Raw genomic sequence first — 20,362 nt, 5'->3', positions numbered from 1 at the left:
TCTTGAAGGAATCGGCCTGGGTGAATATTTTATGAGGAGGACTCCCCAGGCAATTGAAGCAGTATCAAAAATACACTACTGGGACCTGATCAAACTAAAAAGCTTCTGCACAGCCAAGAACATAGTGAGTAAAGCAAGCAGACAGCCCTCAGAATGGGAGAAAATGTTTGCAGGTTATACCTCCGATAAAGGTCTAATAACCAGAATCCACAGAGAACTCAAATGTATTAACAAGAAAAGAACACGTGACCCCATCTCAGGGTGGGCAAGGGAGTTGAAGAGAAATTTCCCTAAAGAAGACAGATGCACAATCTACAAACACATGAAAAAAAGCTCATCATCCTTAATCATCAGAGAAATGCAAATCAAAACTACTTTGAGATATCACCTAACCCCAGTAAGAGTAGCCCACATAACGAAATCCCAAAATCAGAAATGTTGGCATGGATGTGGAGGAAAGGGCACACTTCTACACTGCTGGTGGGAATGCCCACTAATACGTTCCTTCTGGAAGGATGTTTGGAGAATACTTAGAGACATAAAAATAGACCTGCCATTCGAACCTATAATTCCTTTACTAGGTTTATACCCAGAAGACCAAAAGTCACAATATAACAAAGACATCTGTACCAGAATGTTTATTGCAGCCCAATTCATAATTGCTAAGTCATGGAAGAAGCCCAAGTGCCCATCGACCCACGAATGGACTAGCAAGTTGTGGTACATGTATACCATGGAATACTATGCAGTCTTAACGAAAGATGGAGATTTTACCTCTTTCATGTTTACATGGATGGAGCTGGAACATATTCTTCTTAGCAAAGTATCTCAGGAATGGAAGAAAAAGTATCCAATGTACTCAGCCCTACAATGAAGCTAATTTATAGCTTTCACATGAACACTATAACCCAACTATAGCACAAGATTATGGGGAAAGGGCCAAGGAAGGGGAAGGGAGGGGGGAGGTTTTGGTGGAAGGAGGATAATGGGTGGGGCCATATCTATGGTGCATCTTAGAATGGGTACAGGCGATTGCACTAATGTACACAGCTATGATTTAACAATAAAAAAAAAAGTGTCTCAGTAGAAACACTTGGAAGAAAAAAAATAAATAAAATTGAATTGACTATAAAAAAAAAAAAAGAGAGAAAGGAATCTATTTCTTTTCTGTTCCTATATATATGGAACCCATTGAGCCACTGCCCTGGACCAAGCTCCAGCACTAGGCTGCGACAGACTAAACCAAAATAGAGTCACTTATGCTAAAGTCCCACATCACGAAACTAAAACTAAGTGATTTATCTGACATTCTAAGAAATCAGGAGGGTAAACTGATACCAAATTTCCAAACAAGTCAGTTTTACAGACATAGGATGTCTGCTCTACTTTAACCCTTGAAAGGAAAGGGCCCTGAAGTAATCCGTGTTAACCAACCTGCTGTAGGTCCTATCCTGTTTCCTTATTCATACTCAAGCTACCTTATAGAAACTAATTGTTCTGTCTTGCCCAGAAAAGCATATTTTCTAAATCTTTAGAGGAAATGCTTCTTGATTAATAAATTGCTAATAAAAATCAATGAGGAGTTTAAATTTCTTGTACTTTTATTTTTTAATAACACACACATCCACACATATACACACATACACATCTTTCTGCTTTGCATATTATTAACTTCCTCAATAATCAACAAACATACTTTGCATTTATTTTCTAATTCTAATTTATTATGTCTACTTGACTAATATTTTAATAGTTGTGTTTGATAAATTACTCTAACCACTAGAATCTTGATTGGTATAAGAAAAGAAATACGAAGAGGTGGCCCATATAGAGAGATTATTTTGTAAATATTTGTAAAATTTTGTAATGAATATTTTGTGAATGAAGGTACATTTAGCTACAATTCCTATTTCCCCTATTTATAGTGATTTGGGGCACACCTTATTAAAAGAAGAGAATGCTTGCAAATTATATGCCATATCTTATAAAATAAATTTAAAATATGCAAAATATTTAGCTATTTAAGTTCATGTATAAATTAATTTCAGTGACATGTCTAATCCTAGTTTGGTCACAATATGAGTGCATTTTTTTTAAGGTAAAGCACCTACTTACTTGCATTTAAATTATACAGCAATCACTTCCTTATATCCATACCATACTACAATATGACAACATTTTGTGATAAAGATTTAACAAATAGGTAGAAGTGCTACAGCAAATGCCACAGAATATTAAAGATTGTATCTTTCTGGCAGCTCTTCATCAGGGTACTGGAGTGTATAAAGGAACTAGAGGCTCATCCCATTCTGTACCATAGGAGACCGTCACATTCACACTTTACACCTGTCTCACAGAGCTGAGTAGGAGAGTAATCACTGCTGAGATAAGCCTTTTCTGGAATATATGCAATTAATTCTCCTGAAAAAGGAAGGAAAGTAGCCTGACACTTTAATAATGTTTAAGTACACCTAATCTATTTCTTTTCTGTTCCTAATGTTTCCTAAATATGAGAAAGAAAGAGGATTCCAAAGTACTTACAGCTGTCTGCTCTTATGTAAATCATCCACAGGGCTGTAATATTCTATCTTAAAATGACTAGCATGAAATAATATCATAAATTACAACAGAATGTAGAACAAGTGGGGAATTACTTTTAAGATGAATTCTAGATATAATTTTCATGCACAAAGAATGTTTTTCTTATCATGTAGGAATTATTCTGTTATTAAAGCATCAAGAGCATACGATTTTATTCAATTTGAATTCTGATTATATTTTTAAATCAAATCAAAATTACTCTTCTCTCTGGATTTTTGATAAAGTGTAATTTAGCCATACGTTATTTCTTAGAGTCTTTTATTTTTAGCTCCCCTTTTTTATTATGCATGGTAACCTGATTACTCGTAATGCTATACTTTCAGTGCTTCAATTGCCTTCAATCCTTCAAAAATTATCAATTTTACAAGTGCATTTATGCAGCCCCATGCTTTGCTATTCAAATGTTAACAAATGAGCTGAGAGCTTGGCTTACATTTAAATAAAGTAAATGGCATTTTAAAGAGCTAGGGAAAAATGATTGTGTATGTGTTTATTTACACTCAAGTAAGAATATAATTTTCAATATTCACTTTGAATGAAAACAAAGAAGGTTGAATAATATAGAAAAAATACGTAATTGTTTTAATTTCCTTTATATGACTTGGATTTTTTGAGTTAATCTTTACAGTAGAAAAAGTAATCAACTCAAAGATGTACCTACTATATTAGACACTTGAACAGGTTATTTTTAACACTTTTCTCTTCTATAAGAAAAACCTATGATTAAATAATAACCATGGCACTAATATAATATTAGTAATAGCAAGAAAAGTAAAAACGGCTAACTTTTGGTTTATTTAACTTTGTAAATATGATCATGCCAAAGAGTAACAAGTCAGTTTTAATGAATATTTAATACTTGTCAATAGAACAAGCACGTACAAGGATACAATGTAGGCAACTGCCCAATCATGCCCTTGATGTTTTTATTATTACATTTATTTTTAAAAGTAAAATTAACATTATAAAATAAAAACAAGCTTTCGTTTTAAAAATATTGTAAGAACTCAGTAAAATTTTTGATGTATAAACTGAATTTTTCAAGTATCCTCCAAAAAATAGATGTCTTACAGTTCACACTCTATTTTTTTAGATTTAAATCTTTACAAATAAATAACCAAAATGATTACAGTAATTATGGAATTTAAGTAACTGACGTTTCCTTTCTTTATCTTCCCAATAATCACGCTCGCATTGCTTACTCTGAATCTATTTTTGAATACACTTAATATGTAGTGACACAAAGGTTAGAAACAAAAACAGTTTGCAGCTAATTGAAAGATTCCGAACTGTTATAAAAAAACTTAAATCTCAAAATATCAACTTGTAACTGAATCCCTCTTTTACATGTTAACTCTGTAACAGTAAGATCTCCGAGTTAAGCTTCCATTTAAAAATGCATTGTTTACAAAAAAAATAGATAATTGAAATTTATTGAAAGTGTCTGAAAAAATGTATAAAATTTGAAACTCAATGATAACGGAGAGCAGTGGTTCTCAACCTTCCTAATGCCACAGTGTATTTTCATTGCTAAAAAAAGGGGTCACGACCCACAGGTTGAGAACCACTGACCTAGAGTTATTTAGAATTCAAACCCACAAAAAAGTCATCTCAGGGAGGAGTCTTTTATCACTGGCAGGTTTTGAATGTTTTCCTGTGTTAACACCCCTACAGTACCTCTATAGTCAATGTATGGGTAACTCCTTACTCTTTATTTTAGATTATTGCCATGGTAATCAAAAGCTTTCACTAGCTCCTAAAAACATTATGTCAGTAAACAAAAGGTTATGAAAGCAACCAGAGGAAGTATTTCTGTTTGGGATTATCATTATCATTATTTTAATGAAGTCTATATTAAAGTGTTTGTGGTCTTACTTTTTCAGAAAATGTATTTTGTTTGGGGGCAACCCATTTAAACTGGCCTTTTAAGTACGAATATATATTTTTAGAGGAATATACAATGCAAAAGCTATGCCTGGTGCTTTTTTCTCAACTAGCTAGAAAATGAGTAAAAGTGTCGAAAGAGAAGATCTGAGCGGTAGAAATTCTAAAAATGAGGAATCATAAATCATGACAATTCACCTTTGCTAATGCAATCAAATGTACAGAGTTTGATTGACAGAGTACATGCAACAGTCACCCAAACCCCTAGTGAAATCTAATAGTAAATTCATAGCCTGGCATACTGACCCTATATAGGTCAATTAACTTTCACTTTTTACAGTCATAGGACTAACTAAAGTTACTATTTTCCTTCATTCATAAGTTAACTTCAACTAACTTTAAAGTATTTTGGATTAATCCATTCATAAATACAAAATACACTTTATTAAACTTCTGATGTCATGTGGGCGCACTTTCACCAGTAGCACGAAACCATTTATAGGCATTTTGAGACCCCTTACAAGATTAATAATCATTTACAAGATCATGTCCACCCCCCCCAAACAAGGGCCCACTTCACCATCAATTTGTATGACAAATCTTTCAGATGTATTTTAGCCACATGAAGATAATATTTACAGGGTTCGTCGGTTTCACATGAGCAGTAGAATTACACTGTGTTCTTCAACATGACCTTCACCAAACAGCTGAGACAAAGACAAAATCTCTAAATGAAAAAAATATATACATTTCTCTGGTTTATATCACTAAAATTAAAAAGTTAAATTTAAGATGCAGATATTTAAAAATTTTTAAATATTATTATTGATTCTACATAGTTTTAGCTATTATGTTTAGACATTAGGTCTAAACCTCCAGGTATGCATTAAATATCTAAAATGACCATAATTAAAGAAATCCCTAACTCTTTGGGCTACCTGGGAAAGTTTCATTCCTAATATTCAAAAAGTTCAATAATACTCTGCAAAGTAAATACAAGCTTACATTTGAAAATATATATCCAAATTCCAAATATTTAATTAACAGAAAAACCTCCTTATCATTCCTGATTCTGACTGTTGGTTCTCTTCCGTGCCCTCAATTAGCTAAGATCCTCTCTAATGAACTCAGTGTTGGATAATTCCCACTGAGGTGAATGGCCCAGCTTTCATCCCATTTGCTACTCTGTTCTAACCACCTCAGTACTTCTTGGCAATCATCTTTTCCAGTTTTTTGATTTGTTTGATTTTATTCTCCACCTCAGCTTTTTGTCAAATAAAATCTTATGAAGAATAATAATAAGCAATAAATAAAAACTGCTTATTTATTAAAGTGACAGTGTAATATTTAATGATATAAAAACATCAAAATTAGAACTATTATTAAATTGGTAAGGAATGGAAATCTACAAGATTTCTCTGATGCTCTATTTCTTCCAACACACACAGATCATATGATAAAAATCACTACACTTATGTAAATTCTTCATTTATTTTCCAAAGAGGTATGTATGATTTTCTCTGATAATAAAAATATATAATTATTTAAAATGCATACCTCCAAGCTATACATATATAAAACAGAAACTGAACATACTTATTACTCAAAGGTAAATACTATTACTTTAGACTTTCTATATACATATTTTTCACATTATATCATAAATAGGTAATTCTAAAATATACTTTCTCTCACTTAATAATTTAATAAATAACATTACTAGATACATATGTAATAAACTTCATAAATATAAATCTACTATAACTTATTTAGCAAATTCACTATGGATGAATATCTAATTCATTACAATACTTTTAATATTATGATGTTATGATCTGAATGTGTCCCACAAAATTCAAGTGTTAGAAACTTAACCCCAAATGTTATTGGGAGGTAGACTCTATAGCAAGATATTTAGGTCATGGCAGCTCCATCCTCATGCATGAATTAATGCCACTAAAACACAGGCATATGGGAGTGGGTCTATAGTCTTCCACCCTTCCTCCATGTGAGGATGAAGCATTGCTCCCCCTCTGGAGAATGCAGCCCTCGAGTCTGGGAAGCAGAGGGACTGGGCCCTAACCCATCAGCACTTTGATTTGGACTTCCCAGTCTACAGAACTATAAGAAACAAGCATCTGCTCTTTATAAAGTACTCAGTCTGTGGCATTTTGTTACAGCTGCATGAAATAAGACATATAGCAATATTATTTGACAATTATAAGATGTCCCCAAAGAAAAAAAGAAAAAAAAAAGATAATACTTAAACCTGGTTGCACAGGCAATTTGGGTTAGAATCAGAGCTAAAAACTCACTCAGATCCTCATTTTTCCTATGGCTGTATAGATTTATTCTCTTCCTCAAGTAAAGAAAGGTAAGGAAGATGAAGGGAATAAATCCTTGCTAGGATCTATTTCTTATTTAACGCAGAGATTTTGTTATTATAAAACAATTAGGAGCAGATGACCCAGGCTGCGTCTCAGCTCCTTTCTGTTTATCTGTTGATCATACCACCCACTCCTGGTTCCAGATGGTATTTCTTATTTTCTACAATTAGTTGTCCCCACCACATACACAGTCCTAGGACACTCTAATATTCTAACATTTAATTTTCCTTTTGACATCAGAAAATAATTGTGAATGATTAGTTTTGTCTGTTAAAAATAGCAAAACTCACTAAGATAAATAATGCATATAGATTTCATGAATAATAATAATCAGATTTCTTGAAATCATTCCTAAGAGTTCAAACTGCTATTGTCTTCTTTTCAAAGAGAACAGACAGAAATAAATTAAAAGTGTGTCTATGAAAACACTCATGTAAGACATACAGGTAAGAAGGTAGATAGTTTACCCAAACACTGTCAATATGTAATCAAAAACTGAAGCTATTATATTGAGTTTCTTGGTATATTTATATGCTTAGTGAAATCCACCAACCCATCAGGAAAGAAGGGCTGAACCAAGTAACGATCTTGAAATCATGGAATAGAAAAATAATGATAATTTTTGACAGGTCCATTTAGTGCTTGAAAAAGAAATAGAACCCTCTGATTACCACCGTACTTGCCAATATCAAATAGGCATGAGCAGAACATGTTCTATGGACTTATGGACTGAATTGTGTCCCTCTCCAATTCATATACTAAAGCCCTGCCATGTGAAGGAATTTGGAAATCGATGAGGTCATAGAGTGGAGCTTTTATGGCAGGATTAATGTCCTTAGGAAAAGAAACAGCAGAAAACATCAAAATGTTCTCTCTCTCTCTCCGTGTGCCCCAGTTAAAGGCTATATGAACACACAGTAAGAAGATGGCCCTCTGCACCCAGAAAGAGCACTCTCGTCAGCACCCAACTATGCTGTACCTGATCCAAGACTTCTAGCCTTCAGAACAATGGGAAAATGAATTTTTGTTGTTTAAAGCACCCCATCGAGGGGTGGAGACAAGATGGCTGACTGAAGCCACCTTTCCACAGAGGCTCCCATCCAGAAGGAGAGTTAAAGGACAGAAATTTAGCAAGTAACCTGGTGGATTAGAGCTGCACCAAGAGAGAAGGTTGAAGAATGCACATCAACTCCGAGGAGGCAAGCTGCAACCCCAAGGATACAAACAAAAGGTACAAAATCCATCACCAAGCGGATGGGAGTCCCCTCCCCCATGAGAACAGCTCAGAGTGCCCCACAAACAAACGAGCAGAGTTCAAAGGTCCTCCCACTACACTCCACGGGAAAGACCCTCTAAAAACTGGACCTACCTCCCCTACTAGTGTGCCACAGCATTCTCCTGCCAGGCATAAAACTGTATATATTCTCTACCTGCAACTCTGAGCTCCCAGCACTCCCCTCCACTCTCACTCTGAGGTCTGGAAGCCTGTCCCCCAGGAGTGCAGATTCTTGGGTGATTTCTCGAGGGGTGTGGACAGGGCCTAAACTGCAGCTTGTCAGTGCAGACTCTGGGGCACAGGACTGAGGAGAGGATGTTCGGCTGAGAGGGAACCACACCAGAGTGGCAGTGCCCTGAGGTCCAGAGTAGCAGCTGTCTTTTAGCAACAATAGGGCTCACTCCTGGATATTCTGAAGCCACACCTCCTGTCTCCCTGGGCCATCAGAGGAGGCAGGTCATCTACTAAGGTGGCAACCACCATGGAACAGATCTGGGACGAAAACACAGGCCCCGTGAGTAAAGTGTTTACCTGAGGCGGTACCAGCCTGGGTGGATCGCAGGGACTAGAAACGCACGTGCAGAGCTGGGAAGTTCCCAGAAGGGAGCTAACCCAGAGGACCACTTTGGAATCCCTCAGGGGATCGTCAGCCTATAGACAAAGGAAGACAGGAGGCTAGAACTGACAGGTAACCGAATACAAACCAGCCAGAGCAAAGACAGGGCCTGACACGCAGGCTCTGGGAACTCAAACAACTTCTCTTCTGCAGGGGAATTTAGTAGGGACTGTAACAAATTCCCACAAAGTTGTTCCGTTCTGTTCTGTCAGTAACATCAATCAGGGGCGGGGTTTGAACTGAGTGAACACTCCCAGCCTCCATCAAGCGCCCGAGGTTGTCAGGCCTCACCTCCCCCTGCTAGATAGAGGCAGAGCGCAGCGGCCTGGATGAGCAGAAATAATTTCCTTATGATTCAGGCAGGTGCAAACCCCTGGAGTATCTATTCACTACAGGCAACTGGGTCAAAGCCCTGCAGGACTATCAGTGACTGGGTGTGACAGAGGTGCAAGGTGGAGAAGGAGGCATCGACCTTCCCAGACTGATCTATTTGCTGGGTGGGTCCTCCTGACTCCATGTAGCACTGGAGCAAGCCATATCAGAGTAGTCACCAGACCCTTGTGATCCAATTGCCATAGACCTTTTAAACTCTCCCACCTGAGACAAGTGCTGACTGAGACAATTGATTTGGACCTTTTGAACTGAGCCAATCGCCCGGGGACTATTCAGGTGGTATCCTGAGTGTGTGGTTGTAGGAAGGTTTGATTTTCCTTTTCCAATTGTTGCCTGTGGGGGGTGTGGTGACTTAATTGCTGGTATTTCTCCACAGCTGAGACTTCAACCCAGGTAACTGTTTCACTAGGGTCGGACAGAGACCAGCTGAAAACAAGACAGAACCACTTAGCCCCACCACACCAAATAGGTCCCCTGTTTCTCAGGCCATAGCACTGTACAGGTCCTCGACAAAGCTCCAGGGGAAAAATCAAATGGTGTAAAACAATCACAGGGCAGAATCAGCAAAAAAACTCTGGTAACATGAATAACCAGAATAGATCAACCCCCCCAAGGAAAGATATCACAGATGTAACTGAAGATCCCATTCATAAACAGCTGGCCGAGATGTCAGAAATTGAATTCAGAATTTCGATTGCAAACAAGATTAATAAAATGGAGGAAAATTTGGAATTAGAAATTCGAGCAGCAATTGAATGGTTGGAATCAGAAATTCGAGGAGAAATTCAAAAGTTGTCTCAAGAATTTAACGAATTTAAAGACAAAACCACCAAAGATTTTGATGCACTGAAGCAAGAATTTGCAGCCCTCAAAGATATAAAAAATAAGGTAGAATCCCTCAGTAACAGAGTGGAGCAAGCAGAAGAAAGAATTTCTGACATTGAAGTCAAAGCCTTTGATTGCTCCCAAATTCTCAAAGAGGAAGAGAAATGGAGAACAAAAACGGATCATTTTCTCAGAGAGCTCTGGGATAATTCGAAGAGGGCTAATATCCACCTCATTGGAATCCCTGAAAGTGATGAGGTGGCATCGCTAGGCACAGAGGCCCTTCTCCATGAAATTATAAAAGAGAATTTTCCAGACATGCCAAGCGATTCTGAAATTCAGATAGCAGACAGTTTCAGAACCCCAGCACTACTCAACTCCAATAAGACATCCCCCAGGCACATCATAATTAACTTCACTAAAGTTAATATGAAGGAGAAAATTCTGAAAGCAGCCAGACGTAAGAAATCCATTACCTACAAAGGGAAGAATATTAGAATGACTGCAGATCTCTCTGCTGAAACTTTTCAACCCAGAAGAGGGTGGTCATCAACTTTTAATTTCCTAAAACAAAATAACTTTCAACCCCAGATCCTGTATCCAGCTAAACTGAGTTTCATTTATGATGGATAAATTAAATACTTTAATGACATTCATAGGTTAAAGAAATTTGCCATAACAGCTCTTTGGGATATTCTCAGACCTATCCTCCATAATGACCAGCCCAATCCTCTACCACAAAAGTAAACTTACTCACATACTTTTGATCAAACTCCTACTTCCACAGTGGCAAAAGTATTAAAAATGTCCACTGGACTTTTGAAAAACTCGATACCCAGAATTCTACCAGACTTATCAATATTCTCCATTAATGTAAACGACTTACACTGTTCCCTAAAGAGGCACAGGTTAGCTGACTGGATACAAAAACTCAGGCCAGATATTTGCTACATACAAGAGTCACATCTTACCTTACAAGACAAATATAGCCTCAGGGTGAAAGAATGGTCATCCATATTTCAGGCAAATGGTAATCAGAAAAAAGCGGGTGTCACAATTTTATTTGCATATACAATAGGCTTTAAACCAACAAAAGTAAGGAAGGACAAGAATGGTCACTTCATATTTCTTAAGGGTAATACTCAATATGATGAGATTGCAATTATTAATATCTATGCATCCAACCAGAGTGCACCTCAATTTATAAGAGAAACTCTAACAGACATGAGCAACTTGATTTCCTCCAGCTCCATAATAGTCGGAAATTTCAACACTCCTTTGGCAGTGTTGGATCGATCCTCCAATAAAAAGCTGAGCAAAGAAATGTTAGATTTAAACCTAACCATCCAACATTTGGATTTAGCAGACATCTATAGATCATTTCATCCCAACAAAACTGAATACACATACTTCTCATCAGCCCACGGAACATACTCCAAAATCGATCACATCTTAGGTCACAAGTCTAACCTCAGTAAATTTAAAGGAATAGAAATTATTCCATGCATTTTCTCGGACCACCATGGAATTAAAGTTGAGCTCAGTAACAACAGGAATCTGCATACTCATACAAAAACATGGAAGTTAAATAACCTTATGCTGAATGTTAGCTGGGTCAGAGATGAGATTAAGAAGGAAACTGCCACATTTTTGGAACAAAACGACAATGAAGACACTAATTATCAGAACCTCTGGGATACCACAAAGGCAGTCCTAAGAGGGAAATTTATAGCACTGCAAGCCTTCCTCAAGAGAACGGAAAGACAGGAAGTTAACAACTTAATGGGACAACACAAGCAAACGGAAAAGAAAGAACATTCCAACTCCAAACCCAGTAGAAGAAAAGAAATAACCAAAATTAGAGCATATTTAAATGAAATTGAAACAAAAGAATTATACAACAGATCAATAAATCAAAAAGTTGGTTTTTTGAAAAGGTCAATAAGATAGATAAACCACTGGCTAACCTAACCAGGAGAAAAAAGAGTAAAATCTCTAATATCATCAATCAGAAACAACAAAGACAAAATAACAAGAGACTCCTCAGAAATTCAAAAAATCCTTAATGAATATTACAAGAAACTTTATTCCCAGAAATATGAAAATCTGAAGGAAATTGACCAATACCTGGAAGCAAGTCACCTTCCAAGACTTACCCAGAATCAAGTAGAAATGTTGAACAGGCCCATATCAAGTTCTGAAAGAGCATCAACCATACAACATCTCCCTAAAAAGAAAAGCCCGGGACCAGATGGCTTCACGTCAGAATTCTACCAAACTTTTAAAGAGGAATTAGTACCTATATTACTCAACCTGTTCCAAAAGGTAGAAAAAGAAGGAAGACTACCCAACACATTCTACGAAGCAAACATCACCCTGATCCTCAAACCAGGAAAAGACCCAACAAGAAAAGAAAATTATAGACCAATATCACTAATGAATATAGATGCAAAAAATATTCAACAAGATCCTAACAAATAGAATCCAGCAACACATCAAACAAATCATACATCGTGACCAAGTCGTTTTTATCCCAGGGTCTCAAGGCTGGTTCAATACACATAAATTTATAAGTATAATTCAGCACATAAACAAATTAAAAAACAAAGACCATACGATTCTCTCAATTGATGCAGAAAAAGCTTTTGATAATATATGGCATCCCTTCATGATCAGAACACTTAAGAAAATTGGTATAGAAGGGACATTTCTTAAACTAATAGAGGCCATCTACAGCAAACCCACCGCCAATATTGTAGTGAATGGAGTTAAATTGAAATCATTTCCACTCAGATCAGGAAGCAGACAAGGCTGCCCATTGTCTCCATTGCTCTTTAACATTGTAATGGAAGTTTTAGCCTCTGCAATTAGGGAAGAAAAGGCGATCAAGGGTATCTACATAGGGTCAGAAGAGATCAAACGTTTGCTGTTCGTAGATGATATGATTGTATATCTGGAAAACACCAGGGATTCTACTACAAAACTCTTAGAAGTGATCAAGGAATACAGCAGCATCTCAGGTTACAAAATCAACATTCATAAATCGGTAGCCTTTATATATACCAACAATAGTCAAGCTGAAAAAACAGTTAAGGACTCTATTCCATTCACAGTAGTGCCAAAGAAGATGAAATATTTGGGAGTTTATCTAACAAAGGACATGAAAGATCTCTATAAAGAGAACTATGAAACTCTAAGAAAAGAAATAGCTGAAAATGTTAACAAATGGAAAAACATACCATGCTCATGGCTGGGAAGAATCAACATGGTTAAAATGTCCATACTACCCAAAGCAATATACAATTTTAATGCAATCCCTATTAAAGCTCCACTGTCATACTTTAAAGATCTTGAAAAAATAATATTTCGTTTTATATGGAATCAGAAAAAAACTCAAATAGCTAAGACATTACTCAGAAATAAAAACAAAGCAGGAGGAATCATGCTACCAGACCTCAGAGTATACTATAAATCAATAGTGATCAAAACAGCATGGTACTGGCACAAAAACAGAGAAGTAGATGTCTGGAACAGAATAGAGAACCAAGAGATGAGTCCAGCTACTTACCATTATTTGATCTTTGATAAGCCAATTAAAAACATTCAGTGGGAAAAGATTTCCTATTTAACAAATGGTGCTACACCTTTCACCATTAACTAAGATACACTCTGACTGGATTAAAGATCTAACCTTAAGACATGAAAGTATAAAAATACTAGAAGAGAGTGCAGGGAAAACCCTTGAAGAAATCAGTCTGGGCAAGTATTTTATGAGGAGGACTCCCCAGGCAATTGAAGCAGCTTCAAAAATACACTACTGGGACCTGATCAAACTGAAAAGCTTCTGCACAGCCAAGAACACAGTAAGTAAAGCAAGCAAACAGCCATCTAATGGGAGAAGATATTTGCCGGTTATGTCTCCGACAAAGTTTTAATAACCAGAATCCACAGAGAACTCAAATGTATAAGCAATAAAAGAACAATGATCCCATTGCAGGCTGGGCAAGGGACTTGAAGAGAAACTTCTCTGAAGAAGACAGGCGCATGGCCTACAGACATATGAAAAAATGCTCATCATCTTTAATCATCAGAAAAATGCAAATCAAAACTACTTTGAGATATCATCTAACTCCAGTAAGAATATCCCATCACAAAATCCCAAGACCAGAGATGTTGGCGTGGATGTGGAGAAAAGGGAACACTTCTACACTGCTGGTAGGAATGCAAATTAATACATTCCTTTTAGAAAGATGTTTGGCGAACACTTAGAGATCTAAAAATAGATCTGCCATTCAATCCTATAATTCCTCTACTAGGTATATACCCAGAAGATCAAAAATCACATTATAACAAAGATATTTGTACCAGAATGTTTACTGCAGCCCAATTCATGATTGCTAAGTCATGGAAAAAGCCCAAATGCCCATTGATCCACGAATGGATTAATAAATTGTGGTATATGTACACCATGGAATATTATGCATCCTTAAAGAAAGATGGAGACTTTACCTCTTTCATGTTTACATGGATGGAGCTGGAACATATTCTTCTTAGTAAAGTATCTCAAGAATGGAAGAAAATTATCCAGTGTACTCAGCCCTACTATGAAACTAATTTATGGCTTTCACATGAAACCCGGTTATAACGGAAGAATAGGGGGAAGGGGGAAAGGCAGGGGAGGGAGGGGGGAGGTGGGAGGCGGGCGGGTGCTTAGTGGGATTACACCTGCGGTGCATCTTAGAAGGGTATATGTGAAACTTAGTAAACGTAGAATGTAAATGTCTTAACACAATAACTAAGAAAATGCCAGGAAGGCTATGTTAACCAGTGTGATGACAATGTGTCAAACGGTCTATAAAACTAGTGTATGGTGCCCCATAATCACATTAATGTACACAGCTATGATTTAATTAAAAAAAAAAGCACAGTTACATTGTAATAGTCCAAGGTAAGGCCCACCCCCACTGCAGGACTTTTGTTTCTTCCTGGTTATCTACAGGTAGATATTTAGCCTGTAACATGCAATTCCATTGGAGACAATACACTCACATCTAATACTACAGGAACTATGGACAAATGGGGGCGATTTTGTCCCTGGGAGATGTGTGACAATTCTGGGGGATGCTCCTGGAATCTAATGAGGAGAGGCCAGTTTACTGCCAGGCATCCTATCAGACACAGCATAGCTGCTACCCGAAACTGCCAACAGTGTCCTGCCCTAAAATACATTTTTAAAACTTGCATTTAACAACATTTATTTTGCCCCAACTGCACCCCACTGTGACTTTTTACAATTCCTAAACCAATCATGGTGAAGTTAAATAAGGAAACAAATAATTTTAAGAAGTAAAACTATTGAAATTATTAATTGGGTACAAAGCTTTTCTTAGTATAATTACACCTAAATTTGCTCTATAGGATAGATATGTGGATAAAATTGCTGGTGATAACAGCAGTGGTCAAGAAATGAGGAACTCATAATAACAGAAAAGTAAACAACTTCTAAATGGTTATGTATTATGAGTCTACAAGTAGATAACATAGTAGAGCTGGAGTGGTTTATAATTTTGATATTTTTAAATTTAGGTAGAAAAAGTAGATATGTAAAATTTAACTTCTACCGTGTCAGAATGTCATGAGTTATCAATACCAGAGTACTAGAATCAACATTTTCCATGAACCCACGTGGTTTGTATTGCTCCCTGTGAATTCTACTTCTCATCCACGTTCCAAATCCAGTGTTAACAATGCCTTTTTCTTTTTAAAACTGTCTTCTCCTTTAAAAAACCCCTTACCCACTTTCTTCCTTAGCTACAGTCCTCCTTAACTAACAAAAACAAACTATATTTTCAAAATTTAACATTTTTCTTGCATTGAGATATTCAAGATGATTATACAAGTAACATAGCACAAAATTAAAAGGTACCTTGATGGTTACCTGGGAAATTTTGAGGCAAAATAGCCAATTTGTGTAATTCAAGTTTAAAGAAAAGAAAAACACACATATTTATATGTCTCATTTTAGTAAGTCAGCCAACCTTGGACTTTTTTTTGAAAGGAGGGGCGCTGAATTACTTTAATTATAACTAAGTAGTACTGGCTCTGGGAGGAGGCATTTCTTTCTCATTTGATTTAACAAATGAAGGTCTGATTTCTTGTGTTTTGCTATGTTTCAGAATAGCAATGTGAAGAAATGCTAAGAAGAAAAATGAATACTTCTTGAGTTAATTATCCAAAATAAGCGCTCTCTGACAAAATGAATGAATAGATATTCTGCTGTGCTAAAATTGATGATTCTATCCTTCCTTTAATAAATATCTATGCGATATTTATTCATCTCAAAGATATTTTTGTATGCCATACAAACTCAGCTCTATTGCACAATACATATTTAGAGGGTTAGGTTTAATAGAGAAATGTTTTTATTATGTAATACATAAAATTCATGTTATAAATATATTACTTATAAAAGGTTACTTCCACTAATATAAGACAGGTTCCTTTTGTCTGTAATATACTGCTATTTTAATTACTCATTTACAGATCTCCTAAAGTTACATAGGAGTAATAATAGGACCAATCATTAGAATTGACAATAGAACATGGCCTAAATAAAGGTCAAGTTTCAGTGAAAACACTATCAATTTCAAGAGTCAATAGAAAATGTTCCAAATTCATCAGATACTTCACTAAAATGTTAGAAAGTCTCAGACACTTGATGATGTATAATATGGTCATTAAGTTAAACATTTAATAATTATATAACACACCATTGTTAATCTGGAATAATTATAAAAAATATTTTTGACTAGGATTTGTTTCTTAATCTTTCTTGATAAGGAGTCAGGATCTATTTTATTACATAGTTATTTCTTTATTCTCCTGGTATTATAAAAACTCCTGATGTATAAAAGTAATCCCTTCTTACTCTTTAATTCTTGTTTTAGAGTGCTATCACTTTTATTTATATCCTGAGCACATGTTTTATTGGAAAATACTCTTAATATAATACCCAAATTGAAAATGCATACCTAGAAAAACAATGTCCATAGCTCTTACCTACCAAACGTATTTTCATGTTGTGAAAATAGGATTCCTTATATAATGTCACATATAAAAGCCAAACCCTGAAAGCATAAACTATATGTAAATTTTATGTTTTGTATAATTTTTCCATTTATTTGGGAATTATATAATAAATTAACAAAAGGTCTCATTAAATTAACACATTTTGGTAGCTCTGTGAAAATAAAACAAAATCTATTTTGTTTTCCAGACTACTTTGATTCATATTGTATGATTATATCTCTAGGTATAGCAGTATGGAATTAAATTATGCACTTCACAAAATATTATGTGGTCATAGCCTTCATGATTTTTGATAGATACAACTGAAATGTTTAACCTTGGTTCAGTGATATGTTTCTGGAATTATATAAATGTCCAAATACAAATAATTCTCTTGGTTTTTCATCTTGTGAAAGATCTACGGTCTTCATGACCTGAGATCATAGAATGGATAATCAGATTCAATCATTAACAGCATTTATAAATGGTTTATACTGTAGTGCTAATAAATATGGGTTTATAACAAATAACCTTGCAAGGAAAATGCACTCTGTGGGCCAAGTATTGTTATCACTTACCAGCTCTTCCTGAAGTTGGGAAATGAGTTCATCCTTCTCTTTCAGCTGCAGCTTGAGCATTGAGCATTCATCTTTCATTATATCCTATAAAAACATCAAAGAGACGGCATAATAGGCTTAGCCCTTTCACTTTGCTCTTGATAAGGAAAGTCAGCCTCACACAGTGGGAGATAATTGCTTCTGACTAATGAAACTCAAATGTCCTCTACAGTGTGATATGTTTCATAATATATTCTAAGTGTAAAAAAATATATATCCCAAGTGGTTTTATACTACACAGGATAAACACACACACCCTCCTCTGTTTGTTTGTTTGGGGTTTTTTTGGCACAGTTATATTTGTTTTCTTTTTGGTATCCCTTTCCCATTTTGTTGCCTAAGACAGAAACCAAGGAACCATCCCGAATTATTCCTCCCCCCATTCTCTTGCATATATAATCAGGGGAATAAAAATAAACATACATTACAAAAGATACTATATCTACCATTTTTTCTCCTGCAACAATTAAATGTTAATTCTCAAACCAATGGCTAAGTTACAATTTTCGTCTTTAATGATGTCCCTATTACATGGTCTCTTTCATTAAATCTAAATCTTTGGGAATATAATCTTCTCATACCGCATGTATTCTCAACCAGAATTTCTATATACATAACACATCAATATCATGGCTTCTAGTACTCTATGCTGGTAACTCCCAGATACACCTACTTAATTATTATCTATCTTGTAAACCCCCACTCATAAGTTTTACTACTTACTGAACACACACACACACTTAGCATTGTCCCACAGACAAACTCAACATTCAGCTGAATACCCTCTTCCCTACCCTGAAACTTCTCTTTCTCCCATTATCTTCCTATTTCCTAAAATAATAATCAGGAAGCATCCTATACACTCAGCTCCTTCTTGCCTTGAACCAAGTGCGATACCAAAGTCTTTCATCTCTTCCTCTTTAATATTTCTTGGACACTCATCTCTACTGCCCATTGCCTGACTCTAGGGACTCACGGCTTCTCACCCAAATTGCTGCAAGTCTCTTAAGTGGTTTTCCCAACTTCTGTCTCCATCATTTTTTCTGTCTGCCAGAAATTTGTCTAAGTGAGAATTAATTCTGTCGCTTCCTAATTTAACAGCTAATCATCTCCTTTTTCAAGAAAAAAGATGTCAAAACACTTGAGCACAGCATATCGTGCTCTTCATTATCTGTTACTTGTAGATTTGTGAAGTTGCAAAATTTTCGACTTTGAATTTCCTCACAACTTTCACTCACTCCTACTGAGCAGAAATGCAGCGTGGTTTCACGGCTCTTCATGTAACACATGCACATGGATGTTACTCCTCTGCATTTTACTGTCTCTATCCATTGCACCCTCCTAATCCTTACAATATCTCCTGCTGTAAGACACATCACAGGGGTAACTCGTGATCGCACTAGGAAGTTTCCCTTGTTGGCTGGGTTACATATCTCAGCTGCAGTGAGTGACTTTGTTTCCTTATTGGAGCAGACCTACTCTATTCCATTAGCATAAAACATAATAATTGGCACATAAGAGATGCTCACGTTCATGTTTGCTTCCCATAAAACGACCAAGTAAACGGTGCAAACATTAGGGGAAATGCCCACGTTCCCTAAAATCTGCCACCCTTATTTGAGCTGACAAGGAAGAAAACTACTAAAGGCTTAGAGAAAACAGAATATTTATGATAGTTCTCATGGTTTTAATAATTTCTACTTCTTCTATACTGAGCAATGCAGGATTGATAGCTCTAACTCATTAGTATCTCTTTACTTTTGCTTACAACCAGCTTGACTGAGAGGCAGAAGCTGATTATCCATTTCTTCTCTCTTGTAGTGCTCCCATTTCTTGCTCAAATTGTGAGTTTTATGGTTAGAGTTTATACTCATTGTTTTCAATACTTAGTTTTGTAGATTCTAAACACTGCTGTTCACAACGAAGGGTTCTTCTCGCTCTACATTGCAAAGGGGAAATTAGCCTAGGAAGTGGGTAAGAAAATAATCATGTTTCTTAGAATCAGAGAGATATTTAGGAAATATCCAAATCCTTGATGCTGCAACTATACAGCCACGTGATTCTGTGTTAATTAACTTCTATGAGCCCCATTGAAATTTCTGAGGAGGTTGATGATGATAAAAGACTATAAACCACCAAATGACAAAACTCTTTTGTCTTAGTATTTAAAATCCCAAAGTCTTACACAATATTTCATTGATGAGAAGTTAATTCTCTTTAATAAAATAAAATGGTGTCTCAGGTTCATTCTCCAGGGATTAAATACGGAGATGGAGTTAAGGAGGCAATATGTTTATTGGAGAAGGGGAAGAAGAGGAAATTTGAATGAAAGGGGAAGAACTGGGATTGGGAAAGGAACAGGGAGGGCCATGATTCACACTGACAAATTTTCTGTCAGCTAAAAGAGGAGCTTTAGAGCCAAGATGTCCTTTCAGAGGAATCTCATGTTGAGGGGAGGTGTAGGCTGCATAACACTCCCATATTTAGTCACTGGTTGGGAGTACCTCAAAAATAGCTAGGCTTCAGCAACCCCACCTTACTCAATCATTGTTTTAGACGACCCAGTGATGAGCCCAGACGTCAGATGAAATGCAGAAGGAGGGGCAGCGCCTGTGGCTCAAGGAGTAGGGTGCCGGTCCCATATGCCGGAGGTGGTGGGTTCAAACCCAGCCCTGGCCAAAAAAAAAAAAAAATG

General features: G+C 36.2%; 1 protein-coding gene across 3 annotated transcripts in view; it reads right to left on the bottom strand.

Annotated features, from left to right (window-relative positions):
• Window positions 1-20,362, bottom strand: part of CCSER1 (coiled-coil serine rich protein 1) — a 702,132-nt gene that overhangs the window by 98,327 nt on the left and 583,443 nt on the right. For all 3 annotated transcript variants that reach the window (XM_053607732.1, XM_053607875.1, XM_053607808.1), the window contains exon 8: window positions 17,629-17,712. In XM_053607732.1, coding sequence (XP_053463707.1) covers window positions 17,629-17,712 — 84 coding nt within the window. The remainder of the gene's footprint in view (window positions 1-17,628; window positions 17,713-20,362) is intronic.

This window comes from Nycticebus coucang, chromosome 1 (genome assembly GCF_027406575.1).
Source record: "Nycticebus coucang isolate mNycCou1 chromosome 1, mNycCou1.pri, whole genome shotgun sequence".
In the NCBI taxonomy this organism is placed as follows: Eukaryota; Metazoa; Chordata; class Mammalia; order Primates; family Lorisidae; genus Nycticebus; species Nycticebus coucang.
Note: the sequence above shows the minus strand (reverse complement) of the source record. Positions and strands in the feature narration are given on the sequence as shown.